Source organism: Filicampus tigris, chromosome 17, assembly GCF_054856515.1.
Source record: "Filicampus tigris isolate MCC_2025a chromosome 17, RoL_Ftig_1.0, whole genome shotgun sequence".
In the NCBI taxonomy this organism is placed as follows: domain Eukaryota; kingdom Metazoa; phylum Chordata; class Actinopteri; order Syngnathiformes; family Syngnathidae; genus Filicampus; species Filicampus tigris.
In genome coordinates, this window is record NC_141233.1 from 11490593 (window position 1) to 11516652 (window position 26060).

General features: G+C 40.7%; 1 protein-coding gene across 4 annotated transcripts in view; it reads right to left on the reverse strand.

The window, feature by feature from the left end:
• The window catches only part of cadm2a (cell adhesion molecule 2a), a 185846-nt gene extending 160992 nt beyond the window's left edge, over window positions 1-24854 (reverse strand). The window contains exon 1 of one of the 4 annotated variants that reach the window (XM_086012644.1): window positions 24470-24854. In XM_086012644.1, coding sequence (XP_085868770.1) covers window positions 24470-24530 — 61 coding nt within the window. In that variant the 5' untranslated portion in view covers window positions 24531-24854. The remainder of the gene's footprint in view (window positions 1-24469) is intronic. The other 3 variants (XM_086012643.1, XM_086012646.1, XM_086012647.1) reach the window with 3 other exon arrangements.
• Window positions 24855-26060: the final 1206 nt, after the last annotated feature.

Consider the following 26060-nt stretch of genomic DNA (forward strand, 5'->3'; position numbering starts at 1 on the left):
CGTTAAAGAAGATGGTTTCCTGCACACACACACACACACACACACACACACACCACTCTCATTTCCAACCATTAATTCACAGCTACATCACAGCACAATAGAATCCATTTAAAGACTTGCCGAGAGTTAAATAAAATTAGAAACTCTAACATTAGATTAGGCTCTGTTGGACTTGCCTATAACACAACAAATAGAAACGACCACAGAGTAATTCTGTCGGTCAAACAATCTATACCTGGTTGACGTCCAATTTGTTTGTACTGTGGAACCTCCAAAGTCGAATGTGATTTACTGAAGTTTGCTGAAACATAAGCCTCAAAATTCACTTGAGTTTGAACCATCATGCAAGACAACAGCTCAGTGAACATCTAAAAGATTAACACAGCAAGGGTACTTTTGCTCAGATTATTTTGTGTTTACAAGTAAACAGTCCGGGGTTTAGCCCCTTTTAGCACCATAAATACCATGAATGGAATCAAAACCAGAATTCAATGTGATATAGGAAATAATCTCACTGCTCGCTACAGTATGAGCAATACATTAATTAATGAGCAATTGCAACTACATGCACAAGTTCATTTTAGCAAGCAGATGCTAACACAAGTAGCATGTTGCTGAAAACATCGAAGTTGCTCAGGGCGCAGATAACGAGCAATCATGGCTCAGCTTCAGAAAACAGGTGCGCCGTGATTGGTCGTTATCTGAGCCCTGAGCAGCTTCCATGTCATTTTCAGTCTACAGAAGTGACAAAATGGCTGACTCCTGAGATGGCTGAAAGTGGGTGCATTTTGCTGCTTAACTTGTATTCCACAAACGCAATATTAATCAGAATGCTGTATTTCAACTAGTGGGCCTGCATAGAACATATTCTGGAAAAAAATTGATTGTTGATTTCCCTATTAGTGTGTGTATGGTTGTATAATGCATCCATTCACCTTATACTTGGGACACTTGTGGCATTTAAAAGCATTGCTTGTGCAGTTGATAAAAGTTATTAAAAAAAATCGCTTTCCCCCTCCGATCATTTACAAGGCCTGCCTGATAGAAAGCTGGGGCCTTTGTCATTCAGTTAGATGTCCAAAGCTGACCATGCACTGGCAGTTTGGATCTGGATTGGATTCTTCATGCTGAGAGAAACTGAAGATCCATAGCCTTGCAGCTTCCACTGTTGTCATTTTTCAACTGCTCCTTTCGCTGTTTCAGAGTTTGACCGGTTGTGAGGAAATTGCATCTTAGGTGACGTTTACACTGCAGGGCATGGTGCCCGATTCAGACTTTTCAGTTTTTATGTAGTCGCTCAGATTCCAAAAACAAATGTGACTTGTAATGTGAATGGAATGAAATTACATGCATGCCCTCAAAACACGTCAAGTGGGAAATAAACGGAAATAAACATGGCCCCGTGTGTAGGTCTCAGTCCAGACACATTTGTGGCCATTTCAAGGATTTTGTGATTGAACTGACCTGCCCCCCCACACACAGATATACAGTATTTATCCGTTCTAAAACATGTACTTTTCACCACTGTTTTCTGCTAGTTCAGAAAGCTCCTCATTGCTTTTCGCGTTCGACTAAACAGTCAAAGTCAGATGAGAGCAACCAGAGCATCAATACTGCATATTCTCATCATCCACATCCGAAAAAGGCCCGGGTCAGATTTGTAAAAAAAAATCTGAATTGCGAAAAAAGTAAAGTAAAAAAAAAAAAAAAAATGTTTTAATAAAAATCATATAGGATACTTATGGGCCAAAAACATAATAGATCTGCAGTGCATAGCCTTAAAGACATTCAAAAAAGAAGACTCTGAAACATCTTCTGCATGATGTTGCACAAAACCTCCGCATATCAAGTAAGACATTGGATTACCAAACATTTTTATGACTTTATGTGTACCAATGAAAAATGAGAGGGGAGTGGCTTGAGAAAGTGGCCCAAGTATCTAGTAAGTCCTGGCAAGTGATAGGTTGACAATAAAATAAATAGCTCCCAGGCACAAGCAGCAATCTCCTTTGAGCACATCTGTTACTCCAAACGTCTTACATGTGAGACAATAGCAAGTACAAAATATAATTTGAAAATTCATTGCATTTGTATTGTTTACATTTATACACTTTCATGACAGCTAAGAAAATCAAAAGGCTACTTCTTTGGTCTATAAATGTTTTATGATGGCAATAGCTTGATCCTGGAATGGATTTATTGAATTTCTATTATTTCCTATGGGGAGGTTTTATTAAAAAATAAATCAATACAAAATCAACGCTTAAGCAGTGTGGCTAATGCTCGAACCTGAGAGGTTGCTCTGTATTGAATTGTACATGCACTAAAACAGAATATATATCCTGGCACCTTATATTTGTTTCTTTACACTGTATAGGGCAAATTCATGTTGTGTTTGAGGGCCAACAAAGAATGAATAGGAATACAGTAAGAACAATTATTGTCAACTGCTAAACCGCTAATGAGGTCAGCAACAAACACCCACACAAGCTAAACAACTGATGAGAACTAAAAAAAGGAGGACGGGGGAGGGTGGATTGACATGTAACATCAGCAAACACCTCAGCATGCACAATGAGTTGCACATGACCTTGGTTAAAGGTATGTTCCTGTGTGGGAGAGTAAGAGACGCACAGATTACATCTGACCTGTATGTGACCCAGACACTGCAATGCTCATGATCAATGGCAGAGGCCATGGGAGTTTGTGAGGATTTTCAACCAAGTCTAACAGATGGCACATTTTTCAATGAACAAGTTATTCACATGATCTCAAACCAAAAGTGCAGGCTTCATACAAAAGTGAAGGCAGCAAGACCCTTGAGCAGAAACTCAAGTGGCTGCAGTGAAGCTCAAGCAAGGCATCTCCTGGCAACAGGAAGTGTTTGGTGACTGCCCACTGCAAAACGTTTTCGTTGAATTTACTTCATTTTAATTTGTCAAGTAGTTGCACGAAACAAAACAAATCTGGATCCGGATATATATTTTTAAAACATGTATCAGAATCCAGATGATTTTATTTCGTGCATCCATCGGATGAAAAAACGTTGAGTAAATTCAACAAAAGGTTTTTTTTTTTCAGTTGCTATGGCAGATTTGTATATTTTTGGCAAATCACTTACAAGGGAAGTCAACCCCCAAAAACGATTTACAATCATATGTTCTATGCACCTTCAGTAGTCTAAACATGGCATTCTGATTAATATTGTTTGTGGAACATGAATTAAGCGAAATCCACCCATTTTATCCATCTCATAGGGAGGCCATATTATCGCTTCTGTCGACTGAAAACGACATCACAGTTGCTCAGGGCTCAGGTAACGACCAATCACGGCTCAGCTGTTTTCTGAAGCAGCTTCAAAATAGCCCCCCCCCCCGAGATGGCTAAAAACGGTTGGATTTTGCTTTATTCCATAAACATAATATTCATAAAAATTCCCTGTTTTAACTAGTGGGCCTGCATAGAACATTTAAAAAATTCTTGTGTTGACTTCCCCTTTAAAAAGAAATATAGAAATAAACAAACCCTTTGGGGGGGGGATTTCTTCTTAAGTATAGTGCAAAGTCAAAAATCTTGTTTGTGAACTGTACAAGGTCATTCATAAACCGAGGCGCCACAGTAATAAAATGTACATCTCTAGATTTATAGTGACAGGGGTAATGCTGTTTCATGCTGCTGCTGTCTACAGAGGCAAGGACGACATATTAAAAAGCAAACACAGTGTGCAGGTTTTCCAAGATTTGCCAAAGCACACTGGACCAAAGGCTTTTCGTTTGCCACTTTGCTAGATCAACACAGATTGGACTAACTGCATCACCATAATCCTCACAACACCGTATTCGGACAGCTGCCTGGTACGGCACAAAATGATGTCTCACTGGCATGTGAAATATTGTCACACTTTGGTTTACACTAACGCCGGCAGGTTTGTCTTGGCTTGTCCACAGCGGAAGAAACACACCACAACATGTTCCCTTGTAGAAAAAAAAAAAAAAAAAAAAGTGTTTTACTGTCAAAGCCTCACTGCAACAGTTGGGTTATTTGTGGAAATGCAGAAGAGTGGAAGGTGAGTCAGAAGGTGCTGCGGGGGGCGGGGGGGATGGGTGGATTCATGAAACTCTCAACAGCGGAAGCAAGATCCTTGTGGCTAATGAACGCCGAAGAGTGCATTTTCACCTGTTCACCGGCATGTTGGTGTGAGTGTGCATGCGTGATAATTGCAGTGTGGAGGGCCACTTAGGGCCACTTTGGACCACTGCATAATCACTCCGTTTTTAAGCGGGCGAAAAGTAGAGGGTAAAAACACACACAGCAGTTCAGAGGGGCCTCTTGTTACTCATGCATGACCAGGCCATAATACACTTGTGCGCTTTCACCCACCGTTGGCAGGACAACAGAGTTAGCGGGAGAAGGATTTGGGAAGACGAGTGTGCCAAGACTGTGGGAACAGCCAGATTCCTTCTTGCGTTACAAAACGATGACGGAAGAGCAAGCCTGACTCTCGGTTTCCGATCCATCTTTGTCTTAGGGTGCTTTCCTCACTACCACGCTTTAGTCCATTTTACTCTAAAAGGTTCTTTCACTTTTTATATGATCAAAATTAGTCGATGGGTTTGTTAACTTTATGAACATGACATTGCTCTCTTTTTGTGTTGAAGACATGTTCGATAAGTATCACCACAACTGAACCGTGCAGAGTTTGGAACTGTATCATTGATTGGGTTCATACTGTAGTTTCGTCATAGCCACACCAAAGGGGAAAATTAACCAGAAATAAATTAAAACGTGTGCTAGTGTCAAAGCACCCAAATCTCTGTCAATTTTCCCCACCTATTGGAAGTTTGTTTGGTTCGGTGCAAGCACAATAATCAAACCCTGGTCTCAGACCGAAGTTGCAACATGCACGTGATGAGAAAACGATCCAACCTTGCTATGCCCCAATTGTGAAGCAAAACAATCAGGTTTGGCTGTCACCCAACTATAGGTGGTGAACAGATGAAACCGATTACCGACGTCTTCGTTTCACAGCATGAAGAAGGATTATTTGCACCCGTAAAAGCACACTATAGCCTCACAGATTGGCTGCATAACTCCTTATCAACAAAGGACAGTTTTGCAGCATATTGTGTCCACTCATTTGGCCAGTATGTCAAACCTACCCAGTCTGCCTTTCGCCATGAAATGAAGGAGCCGATGCCACATGAAACTTACAAACTCATAAGCAAACTATAGGTTTGACATTTTTGTCATTTATTTATTTAAAAGGGGCAGTGTTAGGCTTGGCTTTTTTAAAAGATTGCAGCAGCATCTGCATAAAGCTGTGCGTCAATATTTTGGAAGATATTTGGCATGTATAAAGAGAATAAAAAAGGTCCAAGAATTGAGCCTTGAGGAACACCAATCTCACTGTCAGTAAAAGGGGATTTGACACCGCTGACTGATACACAATTTGTACGATTTCTTCATTCTTAATTAATCCTGAAGTATATGTGTGTCAAGTGTCATTTTTCAAACCGCTTATCTTGTACAGGGTCGCGGGGAGGCGCTGGAGCCTATCCCAGCTGACAATAGGCGAAAGGCAGACTACACCCCGAACTGGTCGCCAGCCAGTCACAGGGCACACACACACAGACACCGTCACTGAGCGGGAACTGATCCCACGCTGCCCGCACACAACTCAGACTTGTGTACCACTACACCATCTGTGACCTTGTGAAGTATCTCTCTTACAAAGGTTTTGTAGAAAAAGCATTCGCATGTTGAAATAAAAACGATGATTGTGCGATAAGGCAGATATTTCTTGAAAGTGCATCTGTGTACAGTAAGTCAGGTTGAGCATTGATCAGTCCGGCTCCGTTCAAAGCAGATGTGGGCAGACAGCTAATGGGAGTGCTAGCCCCAATTAGCCCTCTGAATGATCTGACTGATGTAACAGTGTAAACAAGTCACGTTTCCCCTTCAGATGACGAGAGGAAAGCAGCGAGGCAAAGTCAGGATTTGTGAGCCTACCTGCAGCTGTTCGGCAGCCACCAAAATCAGCATCGCTGTCTGCTGTAAAGGTTTATGAAGCCATTGTGTTAAAACGTGTATCTGTGACCTGTGGAATGGAGCACAATTAAGCACACAATGGCAGGCTAAGTACCATGGTGTTAAATTAAAGGCATCATGTTCATGCTGATCGCAGAAGTAGGAAGAGAGCGACAGCTTTAATATTTTAATTTTTGGGGTACTTGGAAGCACATTATGCAGTTAATTAACATTGGCAAGATTAAAAAAAAATAAATAAATAAAAAAAATCCTAAAACCAGGCATTTTAGAAGTCAAATGATCATGGCACGTAAGTGATTGGCCGTTATACATTTTACACAGTCTCCCTGTAGTGTGTGCAAATGTGTATTTTTTTTAAGATTAACAATCTATCAGCATTGAGGAAGGATCATTTCCATTCCAGACACATTACTTAAATCTTGAAACTGTTATGGGATTGACACACAATGAAATATCATAACATTTATGCAATGTTACTTCAAAATATAATATTCAACCCTAAATAAGAAGTTAAAACAACTATCAAAAAGTTCAAATCAACAAGTTAATATAAAGATCAAATAAACATATTTTTAAAAAATAATGTGCTTGGGTTAGGTGAATCAAAATGTACATATTTCACTTCATTTCATATTTCATATCGATCATTATTGGGTTAATTTACCTCTTTCAAATAAAAAAAACATTTAGGTTGATTAAAGATAAAATGAAAAACAATTAAACTGATTAAATACAAAAATGTAATAAAACACAACTATCAAGAGGAAAAACTGTGTCCAAAACATTTGGTAATAAAAGATGCTTTTATGCTCTAAATTTCCTGTGGCACAAATCTAATGTCATATTGCAGCCTCTGCCTACAGTATGCAGAATGACGGGGTTTGCTTCCTTTTATTTTTTTTAATTGATACATAATGAGAGCAATTTCTATTGATATTGATCATGTCCATCATCATATAGTGTATACTGATACTGAATTATTGCCCAGCCCTACTACCAATTTAACAATTTTCAGGGAAAGCAGGCTTATTGATACGCTAACTCACCAGCCTTGGGAACCTCACTCCATTGGATAAAGTAGGCATGGTAAAATGTTACAATTAGTAACAAGGCCACTCTTTCGAGTGCATTAAACTAAATTGCATTGATACATTGAGAAAAAAAATAATTATTCTTATTTATTGTTATTAACAAAAAGTTCACGTAGAGTAATGCTAATCATAATGGCCTTACTCAGTTGCATCAAATTGGGATGAATAATTATTTCCAAAAGCGACAGAATGAAAAAAAGTAAAAAGTAATCGGCCCTAATTAAAACTAAAAATACTTCAGGAATTAACACCGTCAGTTATCGAAAAAAAATAAATGAACCGCCAGGATTTTTAATGTACACTGTATATACTTGCTAAATACTGTATAATATGGGTCAGGAGAATATTATCGTTGCCTGACAGATGAGTCATTTTGATGATGTAAGCTTTAGCACAAACATAAAGCCACAGTCTGCTTACATCCGGTGTACAAGATGCAGAGAATATAGCTGGTGACTTCCATCAGAACAGCCTAGCTGCATTCTGATGGAAACACAGTATGTGTCGTTCTGTAGAGAGGAAATTATATGTCATGGTCTATGAAGCAGGCACTTTATATATTTTCCAGTCTGTATCCTAGGGGCTGAGATCATTGTACATTGGATGTCAAACACTCACTCACCATGACATCGGCTCTTTTTTAAGCCACTTAGTTTCTCTGCCGTAACTGACAGCAGAAGATCAAGCTACTTCCTTCCCACTTTATTCATATATTTGGATCAGAACAGAGCAACAACGAAATTATATATGGAGAGATGTGCTGGCTCAAAACGTACGCTATGCTTCTGATACTAACTGAATGCTTCTGAGTGGCTGCAAAGGATATAATACGGCAAATGTTTGGTCAATAATTAATCTCGATGTTAAAGGCTGTCTAGTGTTGCAATTATCAGTACACACTCTGACATGTAAACAGAAAGCATATGACTCCCAAGTATTTTAAAATATGTCATATGTGTGACTTATCTGCACTTTGTGACTGATGAAAACCAGACAGAGTGCACATTCACAAACTGATTAACAAGTGCTGTATCTCACCGTGAAATTATACAGCAACAGGGAAACAAGCAGCTTCTGGGATCGCAGCAAACTTGCACTTTTTATTCAATATGATTGTAAAAAGCGCACTGCTATAAATAACTGCTACGATATTAGCTGTGATTAACCCCTGGAAGAAAACGACTTTTAAGACGTTTTTATTTTCCTTTTGTCCCACTCATTCCCATGATGTATGTACAACCTTCCCTTCTTGTTAAAGAGACACTTGGATGAGCTTAACATTGGTACTTATATAATAGGTTTGCATGTAAAAATGACATCAGTGCTAAAATGCCCCCCCAAAAGACTCTGTAGTGATTTAAGGGCTTTTTTGGTCATTACATTTTTACGACAAATTGGCCCGCCCCTTTTTGGAGCTCGGCTTGTTATTTGTTTGGTCTCAGCAGTCTACGTCACAGGAGGGAGGCAAGCGTGGTAATATTGCTCGCTTTGTCAATTCTGTTGTCTAAAATGGCCACCGATCCCCACCAAAACGCAAATGCACATTACTCCTTTTGTCCACTTCAACCTGTGAAAGTATAAAAGTGTTCTGCACAATAGTTCGGATTTATTGACATAAAACATGAGCTCATCATGATCACCTCCACAAAATCAAAAATACCGTCGCGTCTCCATTTACACAGGCTGAAGCGGACAAGAGCATGAATGCGCACACGAACCCCCACTGGCTATATTTCGGACATTTAGCGACGCTAAACTCGTGTCAACTCTCGGGAGGCAGACGGCGACTGGCAGCAGGCAAGCAATCACGCAAGCATTGATCTTTATCCCTCGCCCCCTTCCCTCCCCGGCTAACAGTAGGACAACGGCATGGCTAATAGCAACAACTAGCTTCAGGCCGTTAAAACAAAAGGCGTTAGCACAACAACATTAGCTCCTTAGTGTCCGCGCAGCATGTGGAGGTGATCATGCCTGCATCTTCATGTCGCGGGGTTACCTCCCAAGCAGTCGCGTGCGTTGTCCGACACCGCTTGGAGCCGCCACCTTCGGCGTGAGTGAAGCGGCGGGAGAGTGAGGTAAGACCTCATGGAACAAGCTTCAATGGTCAGCGAACAAAAAGTTCCAGTGAGGAGGTTGAATCCACAGCCGAGTGTGGCCGCATTGGAACTCACCATTTCGGCTCTTACGTTCCAAATTGGACGGCGTGTTGTAGTTCAAAAAACTAGGGCCATCCCTCATCCAAAGAAATGTGCACGTCTACTCAGTCCCACTTCAGGCTCTGTAAATATCCTGAGTGGTGTTTAATGCCTCGCCCGTCCTAATCGTGATCATCAAAGAAGCAGTGGGGTTTTTTTTAGCAAAGAAGCAGTGTGCGCTCGTCCCAGCATAAATCTATGTAGCTCTGCTCACTTCCACATGTCCTCATTCTCATATAAATCAGCCACGGAGAGGTTAATCCTTTTGATTTGTTGAAGTGGTCATTAGTAGGGATGTCCACATAAATTTTGGTGCCAATTGATCACCGTTTTTGGACGTTATAAGCAATGAAAGTACAATGATTTCCAATGTAGAGTTTGTACTCGGTCCCTCCAGTGACACCAACCAAACATGGATAGAACAGTTATTCATGGAGTCACTTATTTCCTAATTTCTCCCAAATTTGTTAGGGAAAACATGGCCATCCCGACCCAACCATCCCTTTAAGCTAAAATAAGAATCTCACTAAGTAATTATCCAAATACTTTGCCCAAGATGCCATCGGACAAAGCTAGCTAGCGATTACACATCTGACGTGCGCACTGCTCTCTTCATTATCAACAGTAGCTTTCAAATAAATACCATTATAGCAGCCATTTTGTCCAGGTTTTGCCATAAACACTGAATATTTTTGATCATTTCAAAGTGGTTCTGACTAGGATTTTTTTGTGACAGCCAAGTTTAATTTCCGAGTAGGTTTGTAACAAATGACGACCTGGTAAATGCACAAATGGACATTCTTGATTGACTGTGGGGGGAATTAACATTTATTCGATTCATATTTCTTAAAATATTATTTTTGAGACTGAACTGACAGTGCGTCAGACCATTGTAGCAACGCAGTGCATTCTATTTGTCCTCCATTACTTCAAGATTAGTCAACAATCAATTCCACACAAGTGACCCACTTCACAACGATCAGTTATCGACTAATCAATAGTTATGCCTTCCCCGAGTGTGATTATTGATAGTGATTTTTAACGCCACCTCTAAGCTGTTGAGTATAACGTGCCTGCAAGAACCTCAAAAAAAGGGGCTTCAAACTTTAGAGCCTTTTCAAATTAAATCACAAGATCTGCTTTTGCATCGGTATGCACTTTCTGCCGCACCAGAAGACTCGGCAGCGCTTGTTAAAACACTTTTCATATCTATGCAAGTGCAATGAATGGTGTCTGACAAGGGCGCTTGTCTGGCAATTGGAGGATTCTCATCGAGAGAGCACCCCGCCAAGATGAAAGCCCCGGGGTGAGGTTGTCAGGGGGTAAGGCAGAAATGAAACACAGAGAGTGGGAGCACAGAGAGGGTGTCACAGAAGATAGACAAACATGGTGTGAATAAGTGAAGGGGAAGTAATAATGAAAACCAGACTTCACATCGGGAACTGCAGTTCGGAAAAAATAAATAAAATCAACAACAAAATGTCACAGTGACGTTTGTTTTCCAACCTGTTCTATCCATTTACTTCGCAAACAAAATACTCAAGTGTCACTTCTTCAGCATTGGTCTTTATCTATGATCATATCTCCATGCATAATGAAATTATCCCAACCGCTTGAATGTATTATTCATATTTTAAAGATTGTGTGTGTACGTTTTTTTATGGTTGAAGCACTGTCAAGGCTCATTTACTGAGAATATCTTATGCCTGGCTACTGTTCTTTTTAGGCTACTTTTTTTTTTTTTTTTTTTTTTTACTCTGTGCTGTTTTTAACTCACCATTTTTTTTTTTTTCAAACAGCGGGCCGGGGTCAGCTGTCTCGATTCCAATTCATATATCTTGTGATGATGGAACAGATGTGAATTCCTTTAAAACCCCCTTCTCACCCGATCCCTCCTGGTACCTCCAACAACCCTCCAAATCTCTCACCCCGTCACACCTTGATGACACTCCAACATGCAATATTTGCCGTTAGCCCCATCGCTGTCTCATCAAATCTCCTCCTAGGGAAACTCGAGCTCGGCTGCGGCCAGGTCGATGTCTTGAAAGGATCCCAGACAAGCCGCAGGAAACAACTTAGACCTAAGAGACATCTCAAAACAGCCCATCAGCATCTCTGAAGCATCAGACTGCCTCCTACAAAGTACTTGATGCATCTACATTTCCTTATTGTTATCCATCTGAGGCTTGTTATATGCATTATATATATATACATATACATATATATATATATATATATATATATATATATATATATATATATATATATATATATATATATATATATATATATATAGTATACACACAGTTTATATAGTGGTATTGTAAGTTACATATTGCAGTGATTCTACAATAACACTGAGGCAAAAGGCGCTTGCTTCAAGCTGCTTATTTCCACTCCCAGTTGAAGATTACTGTAAAGCTGATGCCTAAAACAAAAGACAATTGAACAAACATAATTCAAGCACCAATATGTTCACCCAAAGCACACTGTATAACTTCATCTAATAAAGGTTTTTAAAATTGAATACCAACACAATGTTAAAAAGCAAAGTCAGGCTAACGGAAAGTAGCATCGATGTTATGGTAATTATAAAACATCAAACAATTGCTACTTTGACACACATAGAGCGGCAATCAGTACAAACAGAGCATGCAACATAATACAAGCATTTATTCTCTCTGCTCTGTGCTAAAATGCAAGAATGGAAAAGGAATTTACATGGGAAAATGAGACCAAGAAGCCAGAGACCGATACCTGGCAGAAATAAGCATCATAAATGGATTGGTTCCATTCGAAATGCCAACTATAGAGTGGAGCAGTGATCCGAACTTACTGCCTCTGTTGTGTACGACAGACATCTTTACCCTACATTTGCATTCAGTTTAGAGATGAAATATAATTAGTCTCTCAAGTGCAGTTTACCAACCCTGATGGATGCAAGACCTTGACATGATGAGGCCGGCAAACACTGCAAATACCAACAGCCGGACCAACTTAGGTGGAACTAAACCTGGCAGCATGTGTGTTTGCTCTAAGTGTGAGTTTCAAAAATCAAGTTGCGTTTGCACAGTATTATTATCAATCAATGGACACATTTCAATACGGTTACTAGCTGTAATATACAATACAATACAATACAATTTTATTTATATAGCGCATTTCATAACAGCTAGTGCTGTAAGAAAGCACTTTACAAACAATACAATATATAGAACAAAAACAATAAAAGGCTGTGACACATGTATTCATAAATATAGAAATAAATAATATATAAATATAAATAAGATATAAATAATATATATCGCAAGCTGCATTAGTTATCCAGAAAAGCATGACTGAGCAACACTGCCGTTCCAATAAATACCACCCCATATCGGGCATCAGGACCAAAGGCAGTTTGTGTGAACTCTCATTAGATATCGCTCCAGTGGAATCTGTATGAATGTGCAGGATGTCAATCCTGCTGACAGTACATTTCTGACTTTTGTCATTCATCTTCAATTCATTACTTGCTGCCATGTGAAATAAGACGCGAAGCACTTGTCTCTGTATTCCAAGGGATCATATGCAGAAAATATCTAAAATTCATGTTTCGCCAAAGGGCTGATAGTACAAATGAAATCTGTGGGCTTATGCAAGTGGAGAATCTTCGGTTCCACATTCATAACGCCTTTGGAGGTTAAAAGTGGTGTGGGATAAGGTGGTGCGATGGTTATCTCCTTGGGTTACCTTCTTTAACTCATTCACTGCCAGACATTTTCAGACCCTCTTTTACCCTAACGTTTGAAAAGGTTTTTTTTTTTTTAAATATACAAATAAATTCCTGGGATTGAATGGCCGGATTGTGAAAAGACAGGTCAATTCATCAATGGCAGTGAATGAGTTGAAATAGTCTGGACCAGGGAAAGCTAAAATGAGAAACTACTGGAGTTCAAATGTATGGTTACACTTTTAATAAGGTCAGGATTAGGACGACCAGTGTGTTTGCAACAAGGATTTAGGATCATTGCTTGGTTCCAGAGAGCATGCTACTAATTACAGGGTCAGTGCAACTGTGGTTTAAATGTGGTCTTATTATTTTTGTTCCCTTTTTCTGTTAGAGCTTTCTCTGTTTCAGGTCGGTCTCAGTGTATGTGTGTAAGAGCTGGCATTAAAGAGTGACCAGCGGTGTCGGGATTTGTACGAACAAGCTACTGCGATTGAATTTGCCTCAAATATGTCGACAATCACAATGTTCCCCTTCCTCATCCTCTCCATGATGTATACTGTATTGTCAAAAATGTAGAATAATGATTAAAAAAATAAAAAATAAAATCAACATTATGCTATTGGAATGATGGTTTGAGTAATTGAGTTCAATGTGAGACAAAGTAATGAGGAAGATATAAGAGAAACTGAGCTTCTTAGTCCTAAAGATGAACGTTAGGGAGAAACAAAAACTGCCCTCTAATAAGAAAGCATCTGTTGTAGCTCAAACAAGTCTGTCTTCCTATGATCCATATCACAATTTTTGTGCTACTCAACTGAAGCATAGAAAAGAAAACCAAATGGCTTTAAGATAAGCATTGAAATTAGTCGTAATTGGAGACCATTTAAAGCCATAATAGCTTATTTGTTTACTCAGCAGGAGGTTTAGGGTCGGAGAATCATTTTGATTAGAAGTGGGGATGAGCTAGCCATAAAACTACTGAGGCGAACCCTGGTGAGACTCGAGCAGTAGTTTGTGCCACTTGCTGTATTCAAGCAGCATGCTAAAATGCGAATAAATGACGGGGAGATTATGAAAATTCAAAGAAGCGGAAGGAAGAAGCAAAAAAAAAAACTTAAAAACTCAACATACATCTCCATTTCCTTAACATATTCCAAAGCATTGCGAGCCCTAAAATGAAATTGGGGCTTGGCCTGATTTTTACACTATGGACAGTTCATTTTGCACAAAACATTTGTGAGACTCCACTGCCAAATACCAACCAAGCCACGGGATCCTGCAGTAATAGCAGCAAGCATCGGGGAGTGCACTACTTCAAATGTTGAGCATCGCATAATGGATTTGCAATGTAGCAAAAAAAAGACAGATGCTGCAGAAGTGATGAAATATGGACACACACACAGTATGTGTGTGACTCAACGAACATTATGGAGGCTAGCGCTCACCAGAACTAAGGTCTCAGTTTATTTGTTGTTGTTGTTTTTTTTTTTTTTAGTTAGAATGTTAGAAATGTTCTGAATTGTCCCTTCCCTGTACAAGAGGACAAGAGTGAGCTCTGGATGGCACCTAGACTTCAAACTTTCATACTTGCACCCTTTGGTGCGTTTTAATCCAACAATTTCAATTTCCACCCTGTATGGTCAGATGATGACACAGTAATCAAACCAGGGGTGTGGAGAAAATCAACTCATCCAAAACAGAAGAAGTGCTGAGAACCAAAATAATAAGTACAGTACACGTTTACCCCTGAGCAACACAAATTAACGGGCTAGCAGACAGACGGCTGTTGACTTGGTTGTGTTCAAGCGTCATGTTTGGTTACAACAAAGTCTGGTGTGATTGCTCCGATAGTGTAGTTAGAACACCATCATCCTCTGGCAAAAAAAAGACCTTGGAGAGGTGATTTCAGTCAACTTACAATTGAACTTCGTGTGCTTAAAATCAAGGGCAAAAGCACAAAGAAATTTATGACGGACCAAGTCAGAACCGTCGACTTGTCTCTACAGAGTGTGTGGACGTATGTTGGGAACGTTGGTCCAGACCAAAATAACAAACTTACGTAACACAGATTTAATGATGAGTTCAGCATACAATCCATTCATCACAATCGAACAAAACGGGGATAGGTTCAAGGAATCTATTACTTTACCTACTTAGACTAGTAGCCCATCAAATATCGACCCATGTCAAGTTAAATCTGGAGAACAGCAGTAATAGCTGGTGATTGTTGGAAACCTTTTCACTTCGATGAAATATCACACCCGTGTCTCACAACAGTAATCCCTTAATTGCAGTCTTTAATTCTATATAGCTGACAACGAGTCTACCTCCCACCAGTCCGAAACTTTATTGTTGGGCACTTTCCCACCGGCTAGTCTGAGCCAAAGTGTCATTGAAATTGTGAAGGACCAGGGAGCGGAAGCCGGAAGAATAGGTTGAATCTAATTTTAGCACATTATAACTGTATAATTTCATGACATTCATGCGTGTACTGAAACGCGCCATACGCAAAACAGAGCCCTAATAGCTTTCGAAGGTTGAATTTAAAAAATGGGTGGAGAGGGGGAAGGCAATGGCGGGGGGCTCCGGCTGTTTATCAGACAAGCGACTAGCAACTTACTTCAGGCAACGAAAAAACCACACCCACTCAACGGAAACACAAGCGCACACAGAAAGTCAATTAACATGAACATGTGTCTTAGGGGAATTATATTTCAATTAGCTTTTGCTACAGATAGTGATGTGTGCGAGTGCAATGAATCCCACTTTTCAATTAGTATCATGCCATAACTCCATTTTAATCATGTGTAGGAACTTGTTGGGCAATTAAGCTCTAAATCCCTATTTTGAAATATATTACAAGAGCCACAACATTTAGCCGGGGCTAACATATGGAGTGACGTTTGCAAATATCACAAACGCAGCGATATTTAGAAGCAAATTTAAAGTAGAATAACAGAGAGAGTACGTGACTGAATATTCATCCATTGCCCCGTGGCCACAAGGGGAAATCAGCATCAGCGTATAGATGGATGCTTCTCATTTTAGGGATTACTTTGTTGAATTACAGCTGCGATTAGCAACGATGAATATTCGGCGCCGTGAGGGTGGGAGGTGGTGGGAACCGTGGGATTATGTGTGGATTTGGCTTCATTTCCTGTTCAGACACTGAATGGATGCGCCCTTCCACAATTTAGACAATGAAGCACTAGCGAGAGGAGAGTGGGGAATTTGCGCTACGCCCCATATTTATAGGCCTTGGAGTTTTAGTTGGTGAAAAACCTGCTTCTTTCCATTTTCTCAATGTTCAGCAACCATGAATTTGTTATAAGTGTACTCGTCTTGACATAGAATGACTGAAAAGATGTGGACAAAACAGTAGCGCCCTACAGTCCATTGCGTCGAAGCAAATGTAATTCCAAACGAGAGTGGATTTGTCTTCCGTTCCTCTCACTGCTGTGTCTACAACCTGCGGGGTTGCAAGTGTGCAGGTGCATTTATGTGCGTATTGTGCCGTACACGTAACATAAGGCGCCGGCTGTCTCTGCGCAGCAATATGGGCTGTCTTCGCTTTGGCTGAATTCATTTCTGTCAGGAGTGGACGCAGAGTCCCCAAACAATATTGGCGACGGGGCGGGAGAGCGAAGGGAGGGAAGCAGAGCCACGTTGTGACCGTATCTTTATCTGGGCTCAAGAAGATGATTACTGTGACACGTACGAGGAAGTCTCTCCACTGTGGCCCACAGGGATTTGTATGAAAAGGAGCTGTCAGATGAAAGGGCACATAACATGAAAAGAACATTATCAAAGATAAGGCTTGTTAAGAAGGAGCGTGATACATGAACCTGGAGAGCACGTTAGGTTCAACTGCATGCTACATTAACCCACTTCATTTATTTGCTCATTTGCAAGTGAGATGGGGGGTGGCGGGACAAAAACGGATAAAATCTTCCTGGGTGTTCTAGAACTTCCCTTTTCAATCTTCCTTAATCTTTTTTTTTTTTTATTCCCCGAGCAGAAGACTGGAGTGAAAGATTAGCCACATGCTAATCCCCTAGAATTTGACACTAATAGAGACATCACACACATGTTTACACCCAGACATGTTCACACACCATGAACACAAAATGTTTTTGTCTTAGTATGATTTATTAGGGAGGGGCATTTCGACTACAGGCAAATCTCACTCAATTTTCCGAACTCCTATTTTGAGAAGGACATGCTACCCGCAGGAGTGGGCCCAGAGTGGAGGTCTTCAAGGCTGTCGCTCAACTCGCCATAGCTGAAGTCTTGTTTTCCTTCATTAGATAGTAAACTAGTCAACATTCACTCAACAGCAAGAACCAATTGACAGAAATGTTAAACATCAAGTCAACCCATAAAGATTCTTAGCAATAATATGTTCTATGCGCCTTCACTAGTCGCAACATGGCATTGTGATTAATATTGCGTTTGTGGAATAAGGGTTAAGTAGCAACATCCACCCGTTTTAAGCCATCTCAGGGGGCGGCCATTTTGTCACTTCTGTCGACTGAGAATGACATCACAGTTGCTCAGGGCACAGGTAACGACCAATCACGGCTTTCCGGTTTTCTGAAGCTGAGCCATGATTGGTCATAATCTGAGCCCTGAGCAACTGTGATGTCATTTTCAGCCGAGTGACAAAATGGCCGCCCCCAGAGTTGGCTAAAAACGGGTGGATTAACTATTTTCCCAAAAAAAACCTTTATCAGAATGCCTTGTTTCAACAAGTGGGCCAGAATAGAACATATTCTTGTAAACTGAAGTTTGGGACTGACTTCCCCTTTAACGATTAAGTGACTTTACAAATATTAAGCACATCACAACCTAGAACCAATAAATGCATTCTTATTCACTCTTATAATTGCTATATCATAGTCTAGTTTGAGCATATTATAGTAGTGCTTAATCTTATGTACAATTTCCTATCAGTTTTGTGAGAATACCCAAAAAAATGTGCTAATACATGGGAAACAAACGTCAACTGTACATTAAAGATAAGATGAATCACGTCCAATTAGCACATTGGTTTATATAAGAAGAACAGAATTGTTTACAATAAAATAAACAAACCCCGCTCCCTATTGGGAGTCGTCTTTGGGCTGAAAACTCTCTGCCTCATTATCGACTTCTCTCATACACTTTAACTGAAGAATATGAGGCAGTGCAGCACTGCCAATTTGGAATTGAATTAAGCCGAAATATATTCAAGACAAAGATGTTTCTTCCTGGTGAATTTCAATCTCGAATAACATGTATTTGCAGCCAGGGAGGCATTAGTAAACAGAATAAGCAATGTCTCATCACTCTATGCTTTAGTAATATACAATTCATCAGACTTAAACGATTTGCTGAAAAATGCAGCATGCTGTTTGAATGTAAGCCCGACAACCTAATTGGATGTTTGATGACTAGCATGCTTCTATTGTACTGTGATTACCATAACAAGCCATGACAGAGCGTCATTGCCATCATACCACCAATTACTCCAGAGTGTTGTATTTCCAGGGAATACTTGCCAAGAAGTGCTGAAGCCCTCAGTATCAGAGTTCAGTGAACACGCTGACGGATCAAAACTGAAGAAGCATAATGGAAAACAGAGCTTTCACATGGCTTTCATAAAGACCATTTTCAAAACTTACTATTATAAGTATTTAGTTCTGTGCTGGCTATCAACCAGGATGCTTTGTTTACACCGCGAGGGAATGTATTACAGCCTTTGGTTGCTTCATATGTGTAATTGATGTAGATCTGAATTAAATTGAAAGAAATTAGAAATTGGTTTCAGCCGATTCGTTTTGTAGGTTTTTGGACTATTGTCCTGGAGATTTTGCCACGAAAGTGAGAAATGGTCTTTACTTGATTTTCTGGTGTTTGAATCTACTATTATATACAGTATATCCTTGGCACTAGGGGTGGGTGATATATATCGTTATCGATATTATTGTCAATCTTGCTTTCGATGTGTAATTTTACACTATCGAGTATTAATACTGCCTCGAAAAGCGAGTCAGCCGACGGCCGCAAAGTACGAGGAAATGTTGAAAATCAGTGTGCATTGACGGTAGAGGAGGAGGAAGTGATAATCATCCGCCGAATCATCGGGCAGGACCCGGTCACGTGACACTGTCCGCACTGCAGCCGAGCTGTTTCAATTATGGAGGAGTGCCGAGTAGGGATAGACCGATTATCGGCCGGGCCAATTACCAGTACCGATATTTGTCTTTTTGTCGAATATCGCCATTGGCCTTTTTTAAAACTGTTGGCCGATGAATCAATTTAAAACTGTGGAAATCAAAACAAAGATATGTGAAAGTTTAACATTTCTGTCACTGAAATTTTCATTTACAGAAGAAAACTACATGGGGCTATTGTTTAAGTTTTCCTTTATCCTTTTTAAGACATGCTGACAATCCTGTGTGTTCCCTGAAGGTTTTGTTAGAATTTTATAACAGAGATGTATACCATACTGTAAAACATTTCTTGTAATAATGATTTCCCCCCAAAATCATTCATACCTAGCCTGTATTCCCAAGACATGTTGCACAAACTACGGCGACATAAATATTCCAAAAAATCCATGTAAGTCTATTTATAATTTTTTGTTCTTTATTGTTAAATATTGCCGTAGAATATCATTATGTTTTGCAGAAGCTGTATTTAGCAATTTAAAAGAGATGTTGTTCACAAACGCTGTCTATGCACAATTGGTCTGTGAAGCAAGTGCAGATTCAAAATATTTTTTGTATGATTAAAATATTTGTTGTATTCAAATGATCGTTGTCGAGTTTTTGGAAAAAAAAAAATATTTTTTTTTCCCATATCGCCCAACCCTACTTGGCACCGATGCTTATTTTGTCCTTATATTAAGTACTATGTACAATGTACCATGCTTATTAATGACAAATATCATTCAACACCTACTCTCAAAATGTTCTTACAATGTGTGTACAATACCGCACCATGGACTTTTGCATTTTGTCAAAACAACAAAAAGACTACTACATTGATTTCCATTTAAAATAAATAATTTACAAAAAAAGTGGTGCAGATCTATTTTTTCATTGTTGGTATCATTGTGAGTTATGGTATTTGTTGACATTTTGAATCTGCCATTGTCAAAGGTTTGTAGGGTTAATTTGTATATCTGTAAAAGGTAAAGTGTATTTTCTTTTAGTGGCCTCTCGTGAATCCTGTGCTACAATAAATCACCAGGTGTGGCATTCCCTGAAACCTAACCTTTCACTATGGGGTCTTACAGGGCTACGAGTTGGAGACACTGGCCCAAGAATTCAGTGGATGCCACATAATCTCGGTAGCTCTAATCATCTTTACATTTCCTAAATTAGGATGTATGGCAATTTGGTGGTGATTCAAATTGGGATTGTTGAGCCTATAAGCACAAGTATGGACTCAACTCAGTGTCATGCCAGCGTAGGGAAACAAATAAGCCATCAATCCTGTGACACCACCTTTAAAAAGGACTCGATGTTCTCTTGTTTAGTTTTTTTTTTTTTCAGCTGCATACAAAACAAAGATAAACTCATCACTGAGTTCAGAGAATCAACCACAGGTGTGAAATTGCACGTTGCGTGCTAGGAGCAGTTCTGCCCCGGTGTACTTCTGCTGTGCCAGGAAGAGCTTGTAGCTTCTGAATCCTACCACAATCCCCTCCAGCCACTTCCTCCTCTCTGTTTCAACTTTTTTAACACCTGGACTAACAAAAAGACTGGCTTTGATCAGGGCAAATCCTTTGGCAGAGCAGCAGCGAATCCACAGTGGGCCTCTGTGCATGTACGCCTGGCTGTGTGCATGCGTGCGCGCGGCACAGCGGTCCAGAGCTGCTCCACAGAGGATTCCAAGCTTTGAGGCTTTGTGGCATCAACACGAGGTACAGAGCACCTCGTATGCTCTACCTGTCAGGGCGCAGCCATGAAAATGCATGCAGAAGTGGGAGGGGAGCGCGTGGCGCATGAGGAAGAAAGAGACCCGTTTCCCCCGTGCAATCAGTGGCTCCGCAAACACACCCCGACAGACACACACACACGCACACACACAAGGCCGCTTGTTATCAGAAGCTTTCCCACGCTGCCGCGCTACAAAGCTCCAACACCAGGACTGGCGGATGAGAGCGAGGGAGGAATGGACGAAGGCGCAGAGGGATCGAGGGTCAGCCTTCGGCAGCTTACACTCGCTGAGGGGATGAACACACGCCTCAGCGGGGGCTCCCATGCCGGCTCGCGAGATCAGAGTTCGAAACGGACAGACTAGCGAGCGGGGCGGCACAGGGGATAAACTCTGAATTCAAAACGGCACGCAAAGTGCGGTAGTTGCGCTCTCATTGTCAGGAGATTGCGCATTCCTCCTCCGCAGCTCTGCTCCCATATTGTTGTGCCATCAGCTCCTCTTCCTCCGTTGCCCTCTGCTTCGCCAGCCGCTCAGCCCCGGGCTCTTGCGTAAGAGGCGCATTTGCATAACAGGCGCTTTTCTCTGGCTCACGGGCACGCGCTGGTCGAGGGCGCGGGCAACAGCGCCGATCTTAAAGCGAGGGGCGAAAAAAGGATACTAATAAACATTTGCAATGCTACCTGCACAGGTGTAATCTGCCGGTATCGCTCTGACAACTCGGTCGCTGAGCCTGTATGCGACTTCAGTAATATCGACTCCATTCAGGAGGAGGCTGACCTGCCTGCTGTGAGCGACCTATACAATAATAGGCCTTGCACTGGGAAATGACTGTTCAAATCAAGCAGCCTAGCATTATCCTCTTCAGGGTTGCCGAGACCGTGTGACGCATTCGTGTGTGTGTGTGTGTGTGTGTGTGTGTGTGTGTGCCAGCGTTATATGAAAAGAGAGTGACGTGCGCTCTGCTCTCATTGCTTGGTCTTCTCGAACTGAAGCTATGTAAACACAGCACATATTTGTGCTGCTATATGTAAACACGCACACGCATACTGAACGTACTGTGCAGAAGCGTGCCGCAACACACACTTTACAGAAGGGCGAGGCAACCTGTGGTCCGTGGGCTATTCGTGGTCCACAATAGCATTAAGAGCAGGCCCCGCTATACATTAACAAAAACAAATAAAACCCAATAATAAACTGTGGTTCAACTGTTCTAGTGAGACTATTATGGCATTTGGACTTTACAAAAAACTAAAATGGCACCTGATGGCAAAAAGGTGCAAAATGGTACAGAGTACAGCCAGACAGAAATATTTTCAAATCGGGCGTGGTGCCACCGTAACGTCTGACGCCGCATCTTATGGGGAGATGGTGCTAGAGTGATTTCAAAGTTAAAAGCGCAAGATGATTTGAGGGTGTTGCAGGCTCGGCTCGAGTGAAAAAGCATGGAGAAACTTGGAGAAGCCTGAATTAAACCTGGAAGCAATCTCCAAATAACTGGAGCTCAAGGACGAGCCTGAGCTCCTTTGTTCTTGCTGCCGCTCATCATCTCCTCCTCCGCAGTAAAAGCAAAGCCAGTCAAGTCAAATGTATAATTTTAGAAGATAGCCCTTTATGACAAGCCACAGATTTTCTTTGTAAAGATGACCCAGTTACAGTACATAATGCCAAAGTGCAGCCTGCTTCAAAACCAAACAACTCGGAAAAGGTACCAGGCCGCTTCCAGTTGGGTCGCTTAGCAACCAGCGACAAATATGGCAACCTTAAGCTGGACCATCGTCGACCCTGCACCGTCCCCGCGTTAAAGGCTTTGTTCTACAACTTGCTTGATGGCTATAAAATTTTAGGTAATATCTCTTCTAAAGCGGGGTACACACATATATAATAATAATAATAATAATAATAATAATCTGAATGATTTTGATACCAATTCTGATCATGCCCCCAATAATTAAAAACTGAATTAAAAATAATCAAACTGTGAAGTAGTGCTGCGAGTAATGAGTAATGATTTTAATAATTGATTATTTTGTAGAACAATCGACAAATCGGATAAAAAAAGTTTTAATTTCCATTCCTTTATTAAAAAATAAACATGACATTATTTCAAGTTGGAAATGCATAAAATCCACAAAAATTATGACTCGGTTACGGATTTTGTCCATATGTAAAAAAAAAAAAAAAAAAAATCAACAACAAAAATGTAGATAAGCATTTTCCAAATTAACTGCAGATGCTTGCAAATATTTAATTTGATTCAATACAAAGATAGTCTGCTTTCATTGAGGACTACAGAAATCTGAGAATATTTACTTTTAAGAGGCTGAAAGTCCAAGGATATGGACAATTTTAAATTAAGTCTCTAAACAAAAAATTATTGATTACCAAATAATAATTATCAATTCAGTTTATAATCGATTGGTTGTCAATTAATCGTTGCACCTCAATGTGAAACATTTAGGATAGCAAAAGAACACTGAGGCCAGACAAGCCACAGGCTCAGTGATTGAAATATTACACGAAAAAACATCCAATTAGAATGTGACCTGACCTCACCACAATAAAACTGACAGTTTGCAAGTGCAGTGCAGTTACCAGCAAAGCTAACAATTTGCCAAGCTTCTTCCATTTCTTCTTTGCATTTGCCGGTAGTCTAGATGGCCTGCAGCATTGAGCTGCCTCTCACAGGTCAGTCTTGGTACTACGACAGACGACGACTTGGGGTATGAGACCCTGGACCATCATAGTTGATATGATACGTTATGTCTTTAGTGTGCTATGTTTGTCTTCTCGAATGCACCAAGCACAAAAAAATAAACAACAACCACAATTGTGTTTCTTTTTTTTCTCATCACGTGTGGGCTTCTCATTTTAAACGTGGGCATGTACACCGCCGTAGGCGTTTTCAACCATGTGACCTTGACCTCCAACATCACTATAGCTCTAAGTCTTCATCATGCAGTTCACGCAGTACACCACAATATGGAGAAATTAGGGTGGTGCACCTGTTCTCGCAACTCCACTCCCCCATAAAAGGCGCCCCAAAACAAAACAAAAAAAAAAAACATTCTTTGATCAAAATTGCATCAGCGCCATCGCAACAGTGACTCATCAGAAAGCTGCATGTCCACAAACACCCATGGGGAGGAGGTGGGGGGGCTGCACGGATCACGTTGAGGTGTGTCGCCTCCCTTGCTCCTCTTCCTGGGCACGCGTTCATGTTTTTATTGCCTCTGGTGAGAGACGCAGAGGAAGAAGAGGTGCGCGGGTCGCGTGTTTCAGAAACACCTTTATCATTACTAGGCGCTAGAGGGAAAAGACCCACAGGGTGGCCCCTCGTCACTTTCCAAATGCAAAAGTGCACCTACACACATGTACCGTGCATGCATACAGAAAAGCACTTGACCCTGCGTCTTGCCCCTGTTAGCATGCAAGGTGCACACGCAGTCTCACCGACACACACGTCGCCCCCAACTCGAAAAAGAAAAAAAGCTTACCTTTAAGAAGAATCCCATAAACAGTGTAGAGGGTGAAGATGGCATGATTGTTGAGATTCATCCTGTCTTCTTGTTGTCTTGCACCTCGCACTCGCCTCTAGTTTGTCCGCCTCGTAGCTCCCCCAACCGGACCTGCTCCGTTCCAGGTACACTTTTAACCGAGTCCTTAGGTTGAAAGGTGAAGTCGAGCGAGGTTGAAAATGGCCCCCAAAAAAGGTGTTGCTTTTGTTGTTGTTGTTGGTTTGTTTAGAGGAGCTGCGGTGAGGCTCAGTTGTGCAAACAGCTTCACCGACCGACCGACGACTGGCGTCCTCCGGTAAACTGAAGATGTACTGCTGCCTTGCCCCGCTCGCTGCTTGGAGCAAGAGCGAGTCAATCAAGTCCCGCCCACACGGCTGTCACTGACGGGAGCCTTTAGCCAATCAGCAAGAGGAAGAAGTGCTGTGAGGGCGGGGCATAGAGATTGCCCGCTGTAAAAAAAATGACACATTCTCAGAGTTTTTCCAAGAGCTTTTTTTTTTTTTTGTCTTGAAAAGAATTACACCCCACTGACCCCTACAATGCACACCCAGCATCCTCATCTTGATGGAAGTGAAATGAAACAAAACATTTTAAACATGGGGAACTTCAATAATGCCCATGCCATAAACAAGTTCTAAAAAATATATAAATACTGTAAAATAAAAAAGAAATACTTTGGAGGGTTATAAAGAAAACATCTTCACGAGGGGTTCCAATGATTATTTCTAAATATGTTTTGCTCAGTTTTTTCACATGTTGCAGTATTATATACCGGTATTGCAGTCTGATTTTTAAGCATGTTTGAAATAAATTGTTTAAAAAAACTATTTTAGGGGTGGACAATTTTGAAAAATAATGTTATATTTTTTCCCCTTCTATATTGCAATTTAATATGCAATTATTTTTTAAGGACCCCTTGTATATTTTTCTTCCTTAGAGGTGCAGGTGAGCTGGAGTTTATCCCAACTAACTTTACGAAAGAGGCAGTGTACAGCCTGGAGGGGTTGCCAGAACATTGCAAGTCTTTAGAAATATATTGCATACTTTATGTTATTCAAACATCCATTTGTCATAAAGGTTAGAAGTGAGCTGGAGCTCATCACAGCTGAGTTAGGGCAATATCCGGGCTCTATTTGGCCAATCTGGCCCTATAACAGTTTTCACTGGTGTAGAACTATGCCATCATACTGAGAGAATGTTCCTAATATTTTGCCATTCAAGTGTCAATCAAAACAGGCAATTATTATTTTTGTAAAGGCAGGCTGTTTGGTCATTGTTGGAATACAAAGTGGAAGGATTTTTTCATAACAAAAACAAAGCATTAAGATAAAACCTGCACAGCAACCCAGAGTATGCCTCTTTTGGCCATAACCAAGAGCAAGTTGATGGAGATTTTTTTTTTTTTTTTTTTTTCAGCACACATATAGAATGAGCAGGGAATGGAAAACAGACTAACTTAAACGCTTGGTGGCTTACTACTACGTTGATCCCAACGCTTCCGGTCCATGCACTGTAAGGGATTAAGGATGACAGGCAATCTTAGAAGATTTCCTGGCAAGAACAATTGTTG